Here is a 20,583-nt window from a genome sequence, read left to right on the forward strand (position 1 = left end):
GAATTAAGTGTCAGGCACGGTTCTAGGAACACGCAAATGAATGCAAGGGACAAAACTTTCTTCAGTAACTGGAGTAAGGTTTGCTCATCCCGAGTTCCAATCAAGTGAGTGAAATATTTCAATTATAGAGAATGGGCCAGAGTGAAAACCAAGGCAGTCTGATAGTTAGGACATTCCCACGCAAGGTGAGGATAGGGTAAATTAAAACGGACATGGTTAGACCTCATGGGTACCCTTGTCAGTCTAGTTTACAAGGTGACTGTCTGTGCCCTACTGTAGCAGAAAAGCAGGTGGCAACCTATAGAAGGTGAGCCAAGGGCATAAAGATCAGAGGACTCTAGCTCCTACTGAGGGAGAGGCACACTGGGGAGAAAATGGAAATTGTGTAAAAGTCTAAATCTCAAACATGAGTCACAAATGTAGGCCACACATGTAATTCTAAATTTTATAGTTGCTACATTTTAAAAAGTGAGATAGGTAAAATCTATTATTTGTTGCATTCAATATATGAAATGCTATCATTTCAACGTATAGTGAATATAAAAATTATGAACAAGATATATCATTATTTCATGCCAAGTCTTTGGAATCTAGTGTGCTTTGCTCCTGTGGCTACATGTGGAGTGCCCTGTGACTCTGTCTTCTTTCTTACTGAATTTCTTTTATGCGGAGGACCATTTTTCTTTACCATTGATGAGGTTCAGAAGTTGCTATTTTTTTTCCATAACATGGCCCTGTAGATTCTTTTGGCTTTAAACATATGGGGATGTAAAATCTGATCAAAATGAGATTCAAATTAGAAAGATAAATCATTTCAAATAGGTTTTGCAAAATCGAAAAGAGCATGTTTTCATTTCTGGATTCTTACTAATTTTTTTTTATAGCAGTTAAAAACATGTTTGGACAGAGCACATTTCCTTTCTTAGTTGTTTTCTTCCTGTTTCTCACTTAGCAGCAGACTTTGGGTCAAGGTGCCTTGGTATCTATGACTTAACAATTCTATGCCATGGGCTTATTCCTAGGAATGCACTTAATATATGTACCAGCTATGATATATGCCTAGCGCAGAGCACTTAGTACAGTTAGTCAGCTATCACAGCTACCACTGACCAGCTCATCAAAACAGAAAGCACTATGAAGCACAAAGAAGTCTAAGTAGAAGAGGATTGGGGGTGTGTGGGAGGGGGCATGGTATTGCTTCCTAGTACAGACATGTAGCAGTCTCTATGGAAGCAGAAGTATTTCCAACCATTTGGAAGATTTCCTGGGAATGCATGGCTCAGTGTGGGAACCAAACTCATTTTGTAGCTGAAGTCAACATGAGTACTGAGTTGGGCTGGAGCTGAGAGAGTGACCCAGAAGTGAACTATTCACGGTTCCAGCTCACCTCTCCAAAACTATCCCCATGCCTCTCCTGGAGAATCACAGCCCATAAATACCTGAAGCAGGACTTTCGGCTGAAAATGTTCAGTAAAGCTCCAGTCCATTAAGCTGCGCTGTTGTGTTTTTTTAATGTCCTCTATGTCGGCTTCCACCATCATCTTCTTGGGTTTCTTTGAAAGGAATTTAGAAAGAAATTTTAAAATTTAGAAATTTAGAAAGAAAGGAAGAAAAAAAGAAAGGAAGGAAGAAAAGAAAGAAGTCACAGAAACACACTTTCAGCTCTGATCTGTGTGAGTCCTAATGGAGCCCTGTTAGACTCTGTGGACTCATCCCCATGCGCCCCGTTTAATTGTGGGAATCTGCATATGTATAGAGCCATATGGCAACATTTTAGGAGGGCTGCAGCCAAGAAGAAGTACGCCTTTGACTCTTTTTTTTTTTTCAAATGTGCAACATAACCTAAATATTTTTATTGTTAGGTTATACTCTTCGGAGTCCTGTTAGCAATTATAGGCAGGTTTTCTGAGCTCACTTCAAGACAGTGTTAGCTCTACATGGGCTGTATGGTCAGCAGGTGTTTGTGAGGTTGCCAAGCCGCACTGTCTAGAGAGGGGCAGGGAGATGGGAAGTTTTACTTCAGTTAGAGAAGCTAGTAAATTTAACCCTTTTCACTCCAGATGGAGTTGGGATGGGATGTCTAAATAACACCCCTCTCCCTGGCATCAACATTTTCCTTTTACAAATCTCTCTTTCTCTCTCTTCTCTTTCTTCTCTCTCTCTCTCTCTCTCTCTCTCTCTCTCTCTCTTCTCTCTCTTTCTCTCTCTTCTCTTTCTTCTCTCTCTCTCTCTCTCTCTCTCCTCTCTCTCTCTCTCTCTCTCTCTCTCTCTCTCTCTCTCTCTCTCTCTCTCTCTCTCTCTCTCTCTCTCTCCCAATTTGGTCAGGGGTTTTCTCAGATCATCTTACTTCTCGTCATCTACACTTTAAGGAAAATAATTCCTTACTTTTTCAAGAGAATCATCCTTTGGGGCTGCTTCATCTTTGATCTCAGTGTCCATGGTCTGCTCTGTAAATCAAAGACAGCAACAAGCAGTTGTGTTTGGGCTTTGTTCTTGCCTCTGGCCGGCGCTGTGTCTTTTTGGTTGCCCATATGATCTATGTTTCTGTGCTGAAAAGGTAATTCCTGCAAGGCAGGTTTCCTGCCTCCAAAAAGGTGTTTCTGTCGATAATTCTAAGTCAATGCTTACCTAGAATGTATCCTAGAGTCTTTGAAAAGACCCTGGCGTCTAATCTGGTGTGCACTAAATCACGCCAGCCATTCTTCCTTCGGACTGTATACTCCTCACTTCTTGCAGGGCAGTCTTTACCTTCAGGAACTACAAATGTTTCCTGGCTAAGCTACATCACTGACTCACTGCTCTCACTCACTTCCCTCTGGTGACCCTCACAAAACCTTTGCAGATTTCCAGGAGTCTTGCCTGGTAGACGACAGAAGGGTGAGGTCATGTACACAGGAGGAACAAGCAGTGAATTCACCTGTTGGAGTGACAGCAGCCTACCTTTCTGTTGAGATCTTCCGACCACTCATCATTAACATACTATTTAAGGAGCCTGTGCAGTTGGCAGGTGGAGTTTAGAAGGAATGGCATCGGTTAAATGGGTAAACGAGTGGGTACTTGGATTCCCATGTACCCTGCCATGGGCCAACATGAGTGAGGCCTATCAGCTCTCCCATGAACAAGAGTGATAGCATCCTTGGCTAGGAAGCAGCAGCCATCTGAATGGATGACAAAGGAACAGGTCTATGCTAGTGATTTTCACCTCATGAAGTGCACCAGGATAAATGACACCACAGAGAAATGCTGAGGAAATACCTACTGTAATGTCCCCCACATCTAGTGAAACAAATGGAGTGTGCTTCAGAGGGAAAGCCTTGTGGGAGCATACTTTGGGGTTGCTAGGTGGTTGAGCCAGCCTGGCTTCTTATCTGCTTGAGAATAATTGCAAATTCCATTTTACAAAATTGTGTGTAAAACACTGCTCCTCCCAGTCCCGCAGCCCTTGTGTTTCCCACTTCAGATCGACTGGACAGCTTGTGTGTGTGTGGGGGGGGCAGTTCTTCCCCCCTGTCTGCCATGTTTTCCTCTAAGCTCTTCACCTATTTCATGCTCTGGCCACTTTCCCGAGAACCTCTTGCTATGCTACACTGTAAATCATGGCGTTGCTGGAGTGGGATTCTATTTGTTCACAGTCTGCCCCTCTGCCTCAAATCACTATTGCTGGAGAAGACTGTGCCCTTAGTGCCTGCTGTGTGTCCAGCGCCTGGTGTGTATTCAGTGCTTTCCCCGCTTCTGATGGAATGGGGTGAATCTATGTGGCATGTGACATTAGAAGGGATGGCAGAGTCATGTAGAAAATAGAAATGTGGAAGCAAATCTATGTGAAAGGCTATTCTGACTGTGAGAATTAGACCTGCATTTTCATTTTGCTGCAGAGATCCACCCATACACGGGATTCTAGAGTGGTAAGGTATCAGCATCTACCAAGGACAAGCTAATGCTTTTCTCTCCCAGGAGCACATGTATGTACATCTTTGGTCCTAGTTTCCTCTTGTCCCTTGGTTGCTGCAGGTGACAGAATGAATGTTCTATCTAGATTTATTGGAAAATGTTAAAGCCAATTTAGTTCAGCATGTGTATAAACATATTCTCTGAAGACAGAGCTTAGGCCAACGATGTCCCCTGAGTCTTTGGAGCAATTGATATGAAATCCGTAGAATAAAAATTCTTCCATCCTATGGCCTGCCAGATTTCCAGGAGATTTGATACTCCCTTTTGGGTCTAAATATCCAGGAATAAAACCAACTTTTTAGAAAGTACGTTCAAAACTTCTTCACCAGTGATTTTGTCAAAGGAAAGAACATTTTAATACTAAGCTGAACTCTTGATTTCACAGTAGAATAGAAGCCATTTATTTCTCTCTTGTCTGATTCCTGATTTCAACCACATAATCCTTTGACAGTGTGATTCAGTAGTCTTTGACACATCTGGAAATGGACGCTTTCCTTTCCCTTTGAAAAACAGCTTTCCTAATCTGTTTTACTTTAGAGATAACAAGATCCCTCTGCAAAGCGCTTACTTTATTAAAAAAACACCCAACAAGCATAAAGGGCACATCTAAACCTACAGCCTCACGGTTATCAACTCTCAGGTTTTTCATAAATATCCAGTGGGCCCTGTCAAGTTCAAAAACAGTCTCAGATGGAAACTCAGGGTTTGGTTAGGAGAAACACAAATATTCAACCCTTCATGTCCAGAAACAGGCATATCAATGCATGTGATGCCAAAGTGGTTGTGTGGGGGAAACACAGACATGATTTCTGCTTCATCTAAATGGAATTAGAATGGTCGCTTTTGAAGTATGATCTAGAGTTAGGAGGAAATGGAAGCTCAGGCAACATCATCATCCTCTTAGGGGAACAGTCCCAGAAGACAAGGTTGGCCACCTCCTCTGCGCAGGTTCAAGTGCCCCTGAGTCCATGAGGTCCAGGACGCCTGTAGGGCTAGGGATCTGCCCTCAAAATTGCTGGGTTCTCAGGACTGACTTTGTACATCATAGTTCAGCCTGAGGATTGGTAGTGGTAGAGTCGTTCACTCTCCATGGGCTCCAGAGCACCATGTGAGTGGTTTGACCACCAGGTGGCAAAAGTTGCCTGAGGAAAGAAAGCTCTACTGGAGAGCTGCCTGCAGAAAAACAAAACAGAGCTAAACAAACACCTCTGTCTTCCTGCTTCTCCAGTTGACTCTGATTGCATTTTAACACAAAGTGACTTCTATCATGTATTTGTTCACATCCAGGTCGTATGATGTCCTAACAAACAGGGTTAACTTATTCTGGTTCTCTCTATCTCTCCCAACAGCTCTACACACGTGTGTGTGTGTGTGTGTGTGTGTGTGTGTGTGCGCGCGCGCGCGCGTGTGTGTGTGTTGTGGCTACCAGGTAATCATACTTAGGACATAGAAGTAATCTACTGTTGGGAAGGAAGAAACAGGCAATGAAAACAGGATAAGGAATAAGTATCAGCAAGCAAAAGAAATTTGGGACATGGCCAAACTATTAGGCAGCATCACATCATGAGGAGTTTCTGGGACCTAGGGAGCCTTGTTCTGAGGTGAGGTAGAGGGCACTGCTGTCCTGTTTCCTATCTGTTTCTGGTGGAACAAGCAATTTAAACCTATTTGCTTTGGCTTTCTCCTCTGTTGAACTGAGGTGATAGCATCTTGCTTATCTACTTTCTTCACTAATACGTTAATTAACAAATCATATATTTTACAGTGTATGCATTTTCCTCCTGATCTTAAAATGTAATTTTGTTGGGAGATGTTATTAATGTTTGGGTCTTCTTGATAGACTTTTTCATATTTTACCCCAGAATTTTATATCTATGCTCATTACTGAGCTTTTTCCTTTTCTGACCATCTTGGTAAAATTTATTATAATGTTTATGATAATCTTACAAAATTACTAAGAAAACATATTGTATCTTCTATTTTTTCTGGAATAATTTTTGTTATAATAGTCTGTGTTTGAGGGTTTGGCATAGTTCAGTTTGTAGTTCAGTTGTGACATCTCTTGGACACAGAACAGAATGTGGAAGAAAGGAACAAATACGCAGAGGTTTCAGGATAAGGAGTGTGGTACCAGAGGTGTTTGAAGGTAGTAGGGGCTCTGAGACCCATGAAGTACTACTGATGGTGAATATTGTAATTACATTCATTGTATTAATTAATTAAATTAAGTTTAATTCATTTCAGGGTTGTTTTGATTTGCATTTCCCTAATGACTAATGATGTTGAGCATTTTTTTAAGATGTTTCTCAGCCATCCGAAATTCTTCAGGTGAAAATTCTTTGTATAGCTTTGTACCCCATTTTTTAATAGGGTTATTTGGTTTTCTGAGGTCTAACTTCTTGAGTTCTTTGTATATATTGGATATTATCCCTCTATCTGAATGTAGGGTTGGTGAAGATTTTTTCACAATTTGTTGGTTGCCGATTTGTGCTTTTGATGGTGTCCTTTGCCTTACAGAAACTTTGTAATTTTATGAGGTCCCATTTGTCAATTCTTGATCTTAGAGCATAAGCTATTGGTGTTCTGTTCAGGAACTTTCCCCCTGTACCAATGTCCTCAAGGGTCTTCCCCAGTTTCTTTTCTATTAGCTTTAGTGTGTCTGGTTTTATGTGGAGATCCTTGATCCATTTGGAGTTGAGCTTCGTACAAGGAGATAAGGATGGATCAATTCTGTCAGAATGGCGAAGATTAAAAACTCAGGAGACTGGAGGTGTTGGCGAGGATGTGAAGAAAGAGGAACATTTCTCCACTGCTGGTGGGAATGCAAACTGGTACAACCACTCTGGAAATCAGTCTGGCGGTTCCTCAGAAAACTTCCAGAGGACCCTGCTATACCACTTCTGGGCATATACCCAGAGGATTCCCCAGCATGTAATAAGGATACATACTCCACTATGTTCATAGCAGCCCTATTTATAATAGCCAGAAGCTGGAAAGAACCCAGGTGTACCTCAATGGAGGAATGGATACAAAAATGTGGTATATATACACAATGGAGTACTATTTAGCCATTAGAAACAATGAATTCATGAAATTCTTAGACAAATGGTTGGAGCTGGAGAACATCCTACTAAGTGAGGTAACCCAGTCTCAAAAGATCAATCATGGTATGCACTCACTGATAAGTGGATATTAGCCTAGAAACTTGGAATATCCAAGACATAATCCACATATCAAATGATGTCCAAGAAGAACTGAGGAGTAGCCCCTGGTTCTGGAAAGGCTCAGTGCAGCAGTATAGGGTAATACCAAAACAGGAAAGTGGAAAGGGGTGGATGGGGGAACAGGGGGAGGGAAGAGGGATTATGGGACTTTCAGGGAGTGGGGAGCCAGAAAAGGGGAAATCATTTGAAATATAAATAAAAAATATATCAAATAAAAAAATCCTAATGCAAAGATTATACTAAAAACATTTAATTCATTTAAAATTTAAATTAATTAACTCATTAATTATTTTTTTCCCTTCTGGTTCTTTCCCTAACCCTGATAGCTAGCTACCCTGGGCATGGATATGATCTCTATGTAGCATGCCACACTTCTCTGAATACAAGACACAGTGATCTAGGACAGCAGAAGTGGAGAGAAGGTACTGTAGGCCAGATTCACTTCAGTCTGCCATATTTAATAGAATTATTTGCTTAGAGCTATGTGTTCTCAGCTGGGCCAATGAACCATTTTAAAAGAGATTGGGGGGGGGGGCTGGAGAGATGGCTCAGCCATTAAGAGCACTGACTATTCTTCCAAAGGTCCTGAGTTCAAATCCCAGCAACCACATGGTGGCTCACAACCATATGTAATGAGATCTGACACCCTTTTCTGGTGTGTCTGAAGACAGCTACAGTGTAATTATTTATAATAATAAATAATTTTTTTAAAAGGGAGACTTTGCTCCACCTTTTCTGCCAAGCCTGTGTGTTCAGCACTTGCCCTGGGGTCAGTATCTATAATAGACAGAGGTGAGAGTTTGAGCTGCAGACGCCCAGAAGAGATCACATCAAGTAGACCCCCAAGCATGGAGCAATGCTCCTCCCGCATGGGCTTGGGCTCAGACTCCTCTCCATCAGCAGATGAAAGACGGAAGGACCCATCCACAGCAGGTTAGGGCCTGTGTGACCCTCAAAGTGCAAACTGGCAAAGCGGCACCAGCCACTTTGATTGTTTCTCAAAGGTCAAGGGTCAAACCCTGCTCTCAACAACGCCCAGAAGGATGCTGCTGGCATGACCTGGTTTTCTTTTCTTTTTCTCTCCTTTTTTCCTCCTCCTGTCCTTCTCCTAGTCCACATTTGCTTCCGGTGGTTTGCAGAGCCTTATGGGTGAGCTCTACAGGACAAATGGACAGGTAGGAGTAGGTTGAGTCCCTCCCTTTGATTGTATTAACCTCAAAAAGTCATGGCCCCATTTTCCTTCCAGGCACTGGGGTGGCTGTAGCTCGCCATAGTTTCTAGGAATATCCATCCAACAGCAATGTATTGCCATTTGAAAGAAAAATGTTTAAAGTAGGGCATAGGGTGGTAGGGAGGAGTTAGGTGCCCATCTTTGGGAGTAGGAAAGAGTTGCCCATTTCCTACAAACAGCAATTTTGAGAACTCCTACATATATACTGTTAACTTTTGCTTTCAATGTTCATAGCTTGCAGCTTCAAAGGAGTTGACAATCCTATGGATTCAAGTGTGGCCTCCTCATCTATACCTAGAGAAAGCATCAGCTTTCTAAGTCTTCTCTTTCATGTGTGTCCTCAACTTCTCCCTAGTTCCTTTGTCCCTTGCCTTCCCTCCCTCTGCCCCTCTTCCCCAACCTCAGGATAATCCATCATCAGTATGCCACTGGGTGTTTGCAGAGCACTGCACAGCCATTGTTGGACATTTTCTCTCTTATTTGCAAAGTGCTTTGCAGCTATTATTACAAGACTGTGTCCTCTCAGAGTGGGGAGATGCTGACCCACTCTCCAGGGTGAAATCCCACTGCTCCCCAGTGCGAGGACCAGGACCTGTAGTGGAGAGACGTGGGAGTGGGAGGCAGGCTGTCACAGGCTGGAGCCCTGGCTGGGCCCCCAACTTGCCCTCTGGGAAGGTACACCCTGCACTCTTCGGGTGAGAGAGTAAGAAGTGCTGACTTGGGGATCATAGCTGGGCACCCATTCTCTCCCCAGAGATGGGCTGCATCCTTCCCATTCCTCAGCCCAGGGGCAAGGGGAGTTCATTTCTGTGTCATATATAAGAGCATAAAGTGCCCCCCCCCCCCAGGTGGAGTTGGAAGCTGCTTGGGAATCATTTCTTCTTTTTCAAAATTAGAATTTTAAAATGGAGTAATTATGATGTCATAGAGCAGTGCCTTCCTGAAAACAGAAGCCCCCACAATTAGTCCAGGCAGAACTGTTTTCCGGCAGCCTTGTTACCACAACGCTGTAGGACACCTTGCATGTTCCACTTTTTTTATATTATTATTATTTTTTTATTTTAATTTTTTTACGCTGTGTTTGTTTGTTTGTTTATTTATTTATTTTTTATTTTTTGGTTTTTTGAGACAGTGTTTATCTGTATAGCCCTGGCTGTCCTGGAACTCTGTAGACCTGGCTGGCCTTGAACTCTGAGATCCGCCTGCCTCAGCCTCCCAAGTGCTGGGATTAAAGGCGTGTGCGCCCCCTGCCCCTCTTTTATTTTTATTTTTATTTTTTTATTTTTCTATGGGAAGAGTGAACTGAGATGATCCCTTGAAAAACAGAATTGGAAAGGGAGGACTCAGTATGTTTTCTTAACCAGTTACTTAAATATTGACTCTTTTTCATCAGCCGAAGAAGTACTTACATTTCAATGATACCTTTTGAACTTGTTTATTCCTGTCTAAGAATAGCAGAGTCTACGCACACTTTCACTTACCCAAGGACTCTGGTTGGGGACACATAGACCCGCTGGTCTCTTTCTCTGAGAACTGTCTATTACTAGAATACCAGGGTTTCATGGAGTTGGAAGTAGAACACGTCATACTGTTAGCAGTAGGCTGATCAGAATTTAGGGTATTTTCATCTCCTTGTTCATCTTGCTCAGCTTTGGCAAAATTCGGGTTCACAAATAGTATTCTGTCTTTGTTTTCAGTATCTAGTCAGGATGAAGAGCATCCATTAGACACAGTACCAGGATGGCTGCCCCACCCCATCCCCTTTATGCAACGTACCAACTAGGACTGGCTTGGCCTTCTGCATGCTCATCCTGTGCATGTACCGCTGCCTTATCAGCTTAGCAAACCTGGCAGGGTTGTCCCACGGAATGCTGAAGTTTTCAACATCTGTCTCACTGCTCACCTCGGTGGGCTTGAGCCTTCCTGCCTCATCCACCTCTGAGAGCTTCAGGCTCTCAAAAGTAAATACCTTGAAGGCTCGTTCTACTTCATTCCAGCTCAGAACTTCTGTAAAAGAGGAGGACCCCTGCCTCAAGGAACAGCTCTTGTTAGTGCATGATACACTGCTGGCACAGGGGTAACTGAGGGGCACCAGGGGTTCGTGCCATCAAGGGTGCTGGCCTGACTTTAAGAACAGGCTCCAGAAGTCCTCAACAAATATCGAAGGTGTGGCTACTAAGAAAATCACAGTTAAGATATAAGAGATTTGAGGGACACTCCCCCAAACAGCCTCATAGCATTAATCAGTGTTTGGTACCCATATTCACATGCCAGAACGTCCCAGAGTACCATATTGGTTTAAATACCATATATTTAAGACTTTATGGAGATAGATTGCCTTTGGGGATTTGCTATTTGTGTCTACTACAAGTTATGATACTTAGAAGGTTTTCCTATTCATTCAGGTTCAGAAAAAGCCAAATGTAAGAACTGCTACTTTCCATGTTTGCGCTTCGACATTTATCAGTTGTCTCTATTCAACTGTGTTCAGCATGTAGTCACTAAGCTATCAATGACATTCTGGCTTTGCCACAGGTGCCTAAGATTCAAAGAGGAATATGGCAGGACATGGTGGCACATGCCTGTGATCCCAGTACTTGGGAGGCAGAGGCAGGCAGATTTCTGAGTTTGAGGCCAGCCTGGTCTACAGAGTGAGTTCCAGGACAGCCAGGACTACACAGAGAAACCCTGTCTTGGGAAAAAAAAACCAAAGAGGAGTATGATTTAGTTCTTAAACTTTCAAAGTTCAAGATTGAGGTTTGAGAGGTAGAGACTAACGAAAACAATCCAATGAGATTACAGCAAAATAACAGTCAAATAGATTGTTCTGGATTAATGACTCCTAGATCATCTTCGTTCCTTGTGCCCCACCTCCCCAAGATGAATTGAAAAACACAGAAAAACAACATAGGGACCCAGAAGAGAAACAAGAAAGAGGCAAAGGAATTACTGAATAAACATTTTTTTTTTTTAATCTGGGTATGGTTGTGCACACCTAAAATTCTAGTATTTACCAGCTTGAGGCAAGAGTATCATCATGCATGCCAGGCCAGCCTCAACTTAATCCCAAAACCTGAAAACAGTCAAACAAAAGTAATAATAATAAATACATTCCTGAGTACCCACTGGGTGTTACCAACTGCATGAAAGGCAGTGAGTAAAGCGATGGCGCTCCTAGCTGTCGTCCAACATCATTACCGTGGCCAAGGAGAGGCAAGTGCACAAGACAGCCAGCAGCTGATGATGACAAAGGAAGCCGATCGGGACATAGACGTGAGAGTGGAAAGGCTGTGCTCGTGTTGTGCACAGGAGGCTGGGAGAAAGGGTGTTCTGGTCCTTCCATTGAAAAAAGATTCACAAATGAGAAGGTTAAAGTACAGAAATGTGGGCAGAAAGTCATTGAGATACAGCAGGGCAATGTGACAGCCCAGCCTCGCAGTGGGTGTGGGGTGTAAGTAAAAACAAAGCTGGGTCACTGCAGGGTTCAGTCTGCAGCACAGAATCCTAAGAGTACACTGAGATGAGATTCTAGATGTGTGTGTGTGTGTGTGTTTTAATGTGTTGCCTATTTTAGTGCGCTAAGATTTCTTCTGATGAGTTTAATATCTACATTCATTAGAAATATTGATTTATAATTTCCTTTTCTTTAAAACAGTCTTTGAGACTTTCATGCATGCATCCAAGTAGATTTTGATCATGCTCACCCTCCCATTGCTCTTTGTAACTTCCTGTCATCTCCCAGCATCCTCCGCAATCATATACTATCGCCTCCCTCCTACTCTCCTTCCTCTCATGAGAAAAGGTTACTTGCATCTACCCTTTCTTTCTTCAGTGGCATGCTGACAAGGGTCTGTGTACTCGTCCCTCCATCCGCAGGACTACGGTCAGTTATGGCACTGAGAAGGCAAATGGACATCATATGATGTTGCTTTTGCTTCAGCTCAGTAACATAAGGAAAGGATGCTTGTGAGAGCACCCAACGGCTAGAACTCACTTGTGGGTCTACACTATTACTACAACCTACAGTAAATAGTTTAGCTTGCCGGGATTTCAGAATTTTTATGAGATGGAAATACATTTGGACTAGGTAAGTCTCAATGTTCACTAGAGACAGGAGATTTTTATGGTTCTATACTATATCTTCATATTTCAAATGCTGTAGCTGACAGTGTAGCTCACTGGTAGGGAAACTGTCTTGCATATACTCAGTCATAGATTCAATTGTCAGTATTAAAAAAAAGAAAGAAATTAAATTTCTGGATATAAATGCTGTTTTCTGAATTCTATCTGAGGATAACATTGGACATGGATTTCCAATTGCTCTCCTGCCTCCCAGACAACACCATTCTTCCTTCTTTCCTACCCTCCTGTGCAGGGGTGACCCAACAAAGTGCTCACAATGCACCAAATGGAAACTCTGGTCAAATTCTGATGACCCTGACCTTCTATTTCTTTTCTCTAACCTGGAAAAAAGGAGGAACTGTGGAGTGACTCAAGGTATCCAGAAGAAAACAATTGGTCACATGTCATTTCTCAGCACAGAAGGGGGCATGGCTAAGATGTGTGGTTGTTCTAAAAATCTTGCTTTGTAAAGACACATGAGGAACATTCTTGATTCTCAGTTAGGAAATCTCTTAAAAGGATTTGGAAGGCAAAGACATGCAGAGAGAATCGAACACTTCACTTCTATAAATAACACTGACAAGAGAGGTTTGTATTTAAAATCACCTCCCATGATCCCATCTTTTCTCTTACCCCAGTCACATTGCAACTAGTGGGAAAGCCCCAGGGTGACCATGTGATTGGATTAACAGAGAGATGGACTCCAGGACTCAACATCTTCTCTCAAATGTCGAGTAGAAACTCTGCTTCCCACTTAAGCGGTGGAAATCTGCTTCAGACATTTTTTCTTTGTGCTCCTCAGGATGGAGCAAGTTTCCCGGAGACTTCCCAATCTGCTACACAGAATCATTCAGTGATTGCATTCTACACCGGAATGTAGTGCATTATATCAGTACAGCTAGATCGACACATATAAATGTTGTGTCCGGTCTATTGAGTCAGGCTAGATACAAGGAGGATAGACAGTTCAAGTTTCCTTTGAGCACAGTTCTAGAAGTCAAAAGTGACCCGTGTTGCTTGAAACAGGAGTATCAGACTCCAGACTGATAATTTCCTGGTTGGGGCAAAGTCACCCATTCAGGCTTTCTTTCCTCCTTCCGCAGATAATGTCCCTGTGCTGTATGGTTGTGTGGATTTCTACAGTGATAAAGGGTCCATTCCTTGGTGAAGCCTATCTATTTATATCTGTTTTATCTAACTACCTACATGTCTGTCTGTCTGTCTGTCTGTCTATTTTCTGGGAAATGGACTATGGTAACTTGAGACAAGAGGTTCTTGTTCATTTTTACATTTTTACAAATACATGAACCATTGCTCCTGGTAAGTAGGATTGATTGCATCATCTCTAATGACACCAGGGGAACTGTGTGGCTCAGGGGATTGAGAAAACACAGTGGAAAGAAAATCTACCACGTCAAAGTACATACTGTTACACGGCAGAGCTCCCACATGACTAGTGACATCGCCGAGGCCTCTGGAAGGCCTTTCAATGATCAAAATGCTTTTTGGGAATGAGAGTACAATTTAAGGACTTTTAATTAAATTGGGTATAAGCCAAAGCAAGGTACTCACCGTTCGTACAGAAATGCATCAGCTCATGAATAGTGGCAAGCCGTTTAGTGCTGTTCCAGGGAGGCGGTAGAGGGAACTGAAGGAATTCCCACAGGGGCAGCTTGGACTGCATCTCCTGCTCAATTTGAACTGGGTCAAAATTCTTTTGGTCCTTACCAAAAAAGAAAAAGAACGAAGAAAGAAGAAAAGAAAAGAAAAAGAGAGAAAGCAACATGACAGAAGACACTAACAAGAGCTGTCACATGCCTTATGCATATGGAGAAGGCCAAACGTGATGTCTTCACTCTCATCTGGAAACAGGGGAAATCAGGAGCAATTGAGGTTGATAAAGTCATATTTGCAATAAGGTCAAAAAAACTAGTTCTCATTTTTTTTTCAGAAGTTCCTGGAGCACAGACACAAGTGAGTCTCCATTCCTGGTGACAAGCAGCCTAAGTTTGGAATGGATTTATTTGTGTTTTCTGAGATCTTTTGTTGGCCTCCACTAGTATTTTATAGCAGCAGGTATTTAAAGAAAGTGTCCATCATTTTTTCAAGATTCCTTTATATTTATGTGTATGTGTGTCTGTCTGTGTGTGGATGCCCTTGGAGGCTAGGAAGGACTCCCAGGAGCTGGAGTTACACTCAGTTCTAAGCTCCCTAACATGGGTTTAGGTAACAGATTTACCTTGGGTCTTCTGGACCCGACCAAGTACTCTTAACCACTCAGTTAACTTTTCAGTACCTAACTATAAAGCCTTAATGCACATGTAATGGTGGTGACAATCAAGCCCGTGGTTAACTGGACCCCTGTGATTAGACCAAGTGCTCTTGGCTGACAGACTTTGCTCCTGTCCACTCCTGTTTCTGAGCCTCCATCTGTCATCTGCCCTATACATTGCATTTCATTAGCATTGGTTGGTAAGATCATCCAATGAGATTCCCCCAACTAATGAATCACAAACACACCTCCTTACGTCAGCTACCTGAGGGAGGTGGCCTGGTTATTACCTTCAGTGCGTACTTCTTGTGGGCATGCGCATCGTGGTAGTTCAGGAGGAGGGGGCCTTTGGGCTGGGCTTTGCTTTCACTCTCTCCTTCAGTTAAGAATATCTCATGGAGATTCTGTTTAAATTAAAATAAAATCAATGTGATGAGATAGTGCACACTTTGTTTCAAAGTACAAACGCTCTTTGGCTTGCTCATGCTCAGACCTTCTTTTCCTTTTCGGAGAGGCAGAGCGAAGGCAGGATCGACACAATGTGAGCTGCGATTCTGTAGTCTAACCCGTCTGCTCTGGGGGCAGGCTCCACCAAACTCGGCGGGATGAGATCTTCTTCAGTTGCTACCACCTATTGAGGAAGGCAGTGGGGAGGAAGTGGGTTAGTACTCAGCTCTGCTGATGTGCATGGGTTCTTAGCAAGATGTGCATTGCTCTTAGCAAGAAGGAGGCGGCACCATAGAAACATCGGTGCTAACGTTAGCAAAATGTCACCGATGCCAAAATTAAGGAGAAAATGTTTGCGATCCATAATTGCAATAGATGTGATTTTAACAACTGCCTTAAGATAGATAACACAAGCAAGGAATTGTAAAAATTTTGTATTGTAAAAGTTACAATACTGACTTTTGAAGTGTTCTTTCTTTCTTTCTTTCTTTCTTTCTTTCTTTCTTTCTTTCTTTCTTTCTTTCTTTCTTTCTTTCTTTCTTTCTTTCTTTCTTTTGTTCTTTCTTTTCTTTCTTTCTTCCACATTAGGCCCTGAAGATGGTGCTCATAAATTTTGGATTCAATGTATATTTAAGCTGAGTTCTTAAGTATCTTGCAGGTACTGAGGGGCCACTACCTGGCACATATAGCATTTTCCACTTGGTAGAGGATAAAACAGAGGTGAGTGACTTATGTGGCCAATCCAACTCCACACAGTTTGAACTGTGGGACTTTAGGCCAAACTCTCATTTCTCTGTTCAAATGTAGAAACATGTCAAATGGTGAGATCACTGTTAGATAATTGTTACCTTAATGAGGGTAAAGCAAGGTCTAGAAAGATTGACTTGTTCAAGTTTGCTTGGGGGGCGGGACAAGTAAAAGAAGCTGGAATATAACTAAAGACCTAACGTGAACATCCAATAAGCACTCTTCTGGCAGTCTGTGTTTCTGCCTCACTGCACAGAACTGGAGCACTGCAGGAATGTCACTCTGGGGCAGAACACAATCTAAGATGGGGTCCCAGTCTGTGTTCTCCCAGGCAAGAAACAGTGCGATCTGGGAAGGGTGCTGTGTCTCTCAGTCTCCCAGTACCCAGATGCCGCTGGGACCCGTGAGGAGTTGGGACAGGGTAGAATCTTCTGGCTAGAAGAGAGGCATTTCATAGGAGATCTAGGTACAGCTCTTTATAATGAAGGCCTCCCCACCCCCTGAGGTGATCCTTGATAAAGAAGACAGTCCTTGTTTGTCCAAACTGTTTTATTCATGGCGGATGTGAATGTATCAGTCTCAATCAGGGTGAACCAGGAATTAAATACCTTTCATAGGAAGGGATGCCTAGCAAGGGCCCTCATTGGCTGAACACTTGGAGCCTATCTAGATACCTCATTAGCATGGGGAACTCTAGGTTTTCATGCTCTGTGACTTGTTGTCATGGTCCTCTTAGTGGGATATTGTGGTCACGTGCTCCAGGACAAGTAGTTTCTGACCAGGAGCTGATTCTAACACCTACTGTTTTTAATTATGAGATTTCCTGGGGTTTTGAACCTGCTTTAACCTTACCAGCTCTTCTGTGTTGTGCATAGTTCACCTGCTCCACAGGCCCCTTTGCCTTTAAATATTTGCATTGTTGTTGTAATTTTGTACTTTTCTGGAAGGTTGATCTTTGGACTGAGTATCTGGAATTTCCAGGGTCTGCTGCCTACATCCTGGTGTATTTAGTGGCATCCTCAGCCTTTGTGTGATGCAAGTGGCCCCCTTCCTATTAAACCAATTTCTTCCACTCACTGCAAAGAACCCACAGGGAAGCAAGATGACTCCCTGTTGAGAATCACCACTCTGGGAGGAAAGAGTCCGTTTTCTTTACCTTTGGTGACACTCAGTCTTTCAAAACACTCACTACTGTTACTGCTTCATACCTTTCAATTATTTCATGGATTCATTGACATCATAAAGAACAGTTAAAACTGCTCTACCTCTGAACATCAGAGCTCTAACTTCTAGTCCTGTAGGTGGCATCCCATTACTTCAATACTTTGGTTTCCTTTCCCCATAACTGTCCAGATTTTATTCATCTCCACATATCTCCACGGAGTCTCTGTCAGATGAGGGGGCAAGGTGGGGCGTGTCATCCATCCTTCTGGTTAACTGGGACTTAGCACATTATTATGGAATGGTCACTGTTTTTGCCTTGATTTGAATGAAACAGGGGAGTCTATGGTAAATAAAGTCACAAGACTACAAGACTCAGAGGTTTTAGAGATTTGAGCTTGTTTTGAATGCATTGACATGATAAAACCATTTGTCTCACTAAAACCTTCTGAGGTAAAGGAAGCTATTAGTGTAACTGTCTAGAAAATCAAGGGAGTCAGTACACATGAAAACAAAACCAACCAACCAACCAACCAACCAACCAACCAAACACTCCCAGATCCCACAGCAGGCAGCTCTCAAGTACCTGTAACTTCACTCCCAAGAGATATAACTGCATCTTCTGGCCTCCACTGGTTCCTTCACAGAAGTGATATACATCCATGCATGAAGGCATTCACACAGACATATATTTATAAATAAATATTTAAAGATAAGGCCATTAATAAGCTGATCCCCTATCTAAGTGCTTTACTTCTTTTATTAAAGTAACCCTACTGTCTTAGTTTCCTTTTTGTTGCTGTAATTAAAACACTGACCAAAGCTACTTGGGGAGTGACAGGGTTCTTCTGGTGTTCAGGTTACAGTCAGTCATGGAGAGAAGCCAAGGCAGGAGCATATGGCAGAAACTCGTGACAGAAACCTGGAGGCAGGAACTCATGTGGATACCTGAAGCTTATGGCCTTGTGGCTTCCATGCCTCACTTAGCTTGCTTTCTTCTTCAAGCCAGGACTATCTGTACAGCGATGGCACTTCCTGTAGTGGGCTGAGCCCTCCCACATCAATCATTAATCAAGAAAATACTCTACATACATGCCCAAGGCCAATTGGATGGAGGCAACTTTTTAATTCTGGGTTTCTCTTCTCAGGTGACTCTAGTTTGTGTCAAGCTGACAAAAATTAATCAGCACCTCCATATAAGGACAGTTTAAAGAATATATTTTACCCAAGCTTTGGGGAATGTTAAATGAATGTTTGTAGAGCAAAATATGTATGTGTATGAGAGTGAGTGTGTGTGTGTGTGTGTGTGTGTGTGTGTGTGTGTGAGAGAGAGAGAGAGAGAGAGAGAGAGAGAGAGAGAGAGAGAGAAAGAGAGAAGACTGAAGTCAGTGCTTAAAGCAAGTCCTAGTTCTGAAATATTCTGACTTAATAAATGGGCTGCATCCCAGGTATTCTGAGTATAATTACAAAATCATCCTAAAGTTTAGAAGTGGAGAGAGGTAAGTTAGCCAAGGCTGCTGCCAGGGGAGAAGCCTCAAGCTCTACCCACCTGTTCTACCATGCAGTGCAGTATCAGGGACACAGAAATAAATTCCTCTGGAACTGGATTCAGCAGGTCATTGTAATACCGCATGTCTACTTCAGTTGTGATGATAAAAGCCACTGTCAAATGCAGAAAGTGATAGTGTCCAGTTAAGATGTGTTCTCAAGTTCTTCCTGAAATTCTATGTCTAAGTTAGAACTGTGAGGTATGAAACAAAGTAGACACTGTAGGGGGAGGGGCTGCTGACCACAGTATGGAAGGGAGGGAGGGCAGTACTTAAGCCTTGATTTCACACATGCCTGATGGTGGAGCATGTGACTCCTCATACTGTGCTTTCTTCTTTCCAGGGGCTGGAGCAGTTGATGGTGGAGGCTGAAAGAAAAATAGTTCAAAAGAAGTACTTTCATCAAATATTACAGATCCACCAGCACGATCCTAATAAGTGAGGGTTAGGGTGTGTAAAAAAGCAAACAGGACATAGAACACCCCCTGGTCTTGGTTTGAGTCATGATAGCATCTACATCTTGGGGTGTCTTGTCCTCTCTTCTTCAGAATATTATTATACACTCCTTTCCCAACAGATTTTCTGCTGGGCAATTCATGCTCAGAATTCTCTATTTCTCTAACCAGGGTTCCCCTTTCTCAGTCCTTCTGTTCTCCAACTCAGGTGCTGTCTGAGGCATTCATGGTCTCTGTTGTGACAAAGCACCATGATCAAAAGCAATTCGGGGAGGAAGGGTTAATTTCTTCTTACACTTGCAGGCCACACTACATCACGGAGAGAAGTCAGAATAGGAACTGCAGCAGAAGTCATGGAGAAACACTGCTTACTGGCTTGCCCAGTTTGCTTTTTATATTCCTCAGGCCTACCTACCCAGGAAAGGCATTGCCCGAAGTGGGTTGGGCCCTTCAGCATCAATCATTAATCAAGAAAATGCATGGAGACTTGCCCATAGGCCAATTAAAGAAGACATTGTCTCAATTGAAATTCTCCCTTTTGAGATGGCCCTGGCTAGTGCTGGATTGGCCCAAAGAAACCTAATCCTCCTCCCCCCCCCCCCCCCGGAGACACAGGGTTTCTTTGTATAACCCTGGCTATCCTGGAGCTCACTCTGTAGCCCAGGCTGGCCTCGAACTCAGAAATCTGCCTGCCTCTGCCTCCCAAGTGCTGGAATTAAAGGCGTGCGGCCACCACTGCGCGGCAAGAAAACAAATCTAACTATGGCATTTGACCGCCATTATTTTATTAAGATTGACACACGAATACAACACTATGAAATAACCTTCCCGTTTTGTGTACTTTAAGATCTCACATCAGCATCAATATCACAACCCCAAACATTCAAACTTTTAAAAGTTCGACAATATTTAAATACTTCAAGAACTCGAAAGTTTAGTTTCTTCAGAAGCCCAATGTCTCTCCACTGTGGGTTTCTGTAAAATCAAAACCAGTTAAATACATTGTCACCAAATGGAAAAAGTCAAGGCACAGTCAGAACTGATTCAAAGCAAAACCAGATCTTATCAATGTAAAAAGAGCAGTGCTTGATGTCTGGGGTCACTCTTGATCTTCTGGGCCCCAAAGGGCCAGTAATCAGCATTCCTCCACTTTTGCTTCAGTTTCTGCCTTGAATTTCTTCCTTGCCTTGCTCCAATGATAGGAGTGAGACATGAGAATTCTAAGATGAAGTGAACCTTTCTTCCATACGCTGCTTTTGGTCACAATGTTTTGTAACAGCATTAGAAACCCTAACTAGGGCGGGTACCATTTTGATTATATCTGCTGCTCTCATTCCTCTCACATCATGTTGAAACTGACACATCACACTCCCCTTCAGGAAATGGTGCAGGACACACATCCTGTTATGTGGACAGCATCTTGCCG

At 42.8% G+C, this 20,583-nt stretch overlaps 1 protein-coding gene across 1 annotated transcript in view; it reads right to left on the reverse strand.

The window, feature by feature from the left end:
* Spag17 (sperm associated antigen 17) overlaps window positions 1-20,583 on the reverse strand; it is a 206,915-nt gene that overhangs the window by 90,506 nt on the left and 95,826 nt on the right. Inside the window, exons 9-17 of the mRNA XM_052178557.1 lie at window positions 18,998-19,070; window positions 18,705-18,817; window positions 15,294-15,431; window positions 15,091-15,204; window positions 14,101-14,251; window positions 10,183-10,413; window positions 9,888-10,106; window positions 2,386-2,447; window positions 1,440-1,553 (exon numbers count right to left, since the gene is read on the reverse strand). Of these exons, the coding sequence (XP_052034517.1) occupies window positions 1,440-1,553; window positions 2,386-2,447; window positions 9,888-10,106; window positions 10,183-10,413; window positions 14,101-14,251; window positions 15,091-15,204; window positions 15,294-15,431; window positions 18,705-18,817; window positions 18,998-19,070 (1,215 nt within the window). The remainder of the gene's footprint in view (window positions 1-1,439; window positions 1,554-2,385; window positions 2,448-9,887; window positions 10,107-10,182; window positions 10,414-14,100; window positions 14,252-15,090; window positions 15,205-15,293; window positions 15,432-18,704; window positions 18,818-18,997; window positions 19,071-20,583) is intronic.

Source organism: Apodemus sylvaticus, chromosome 4 (assembly GCF_947179515.1).
Source record: "Apodemus sylvaticus chromosome 4, mApoSyl1.1, whole genome shotgun sequence".
In the NCBI taxonomy this organism is placed as follows: Eukaryota; Metazoa; Chordata; class Mammalia; order Rodentia; family Muridae; genus Apodemus; species Apodemus sylvaticus.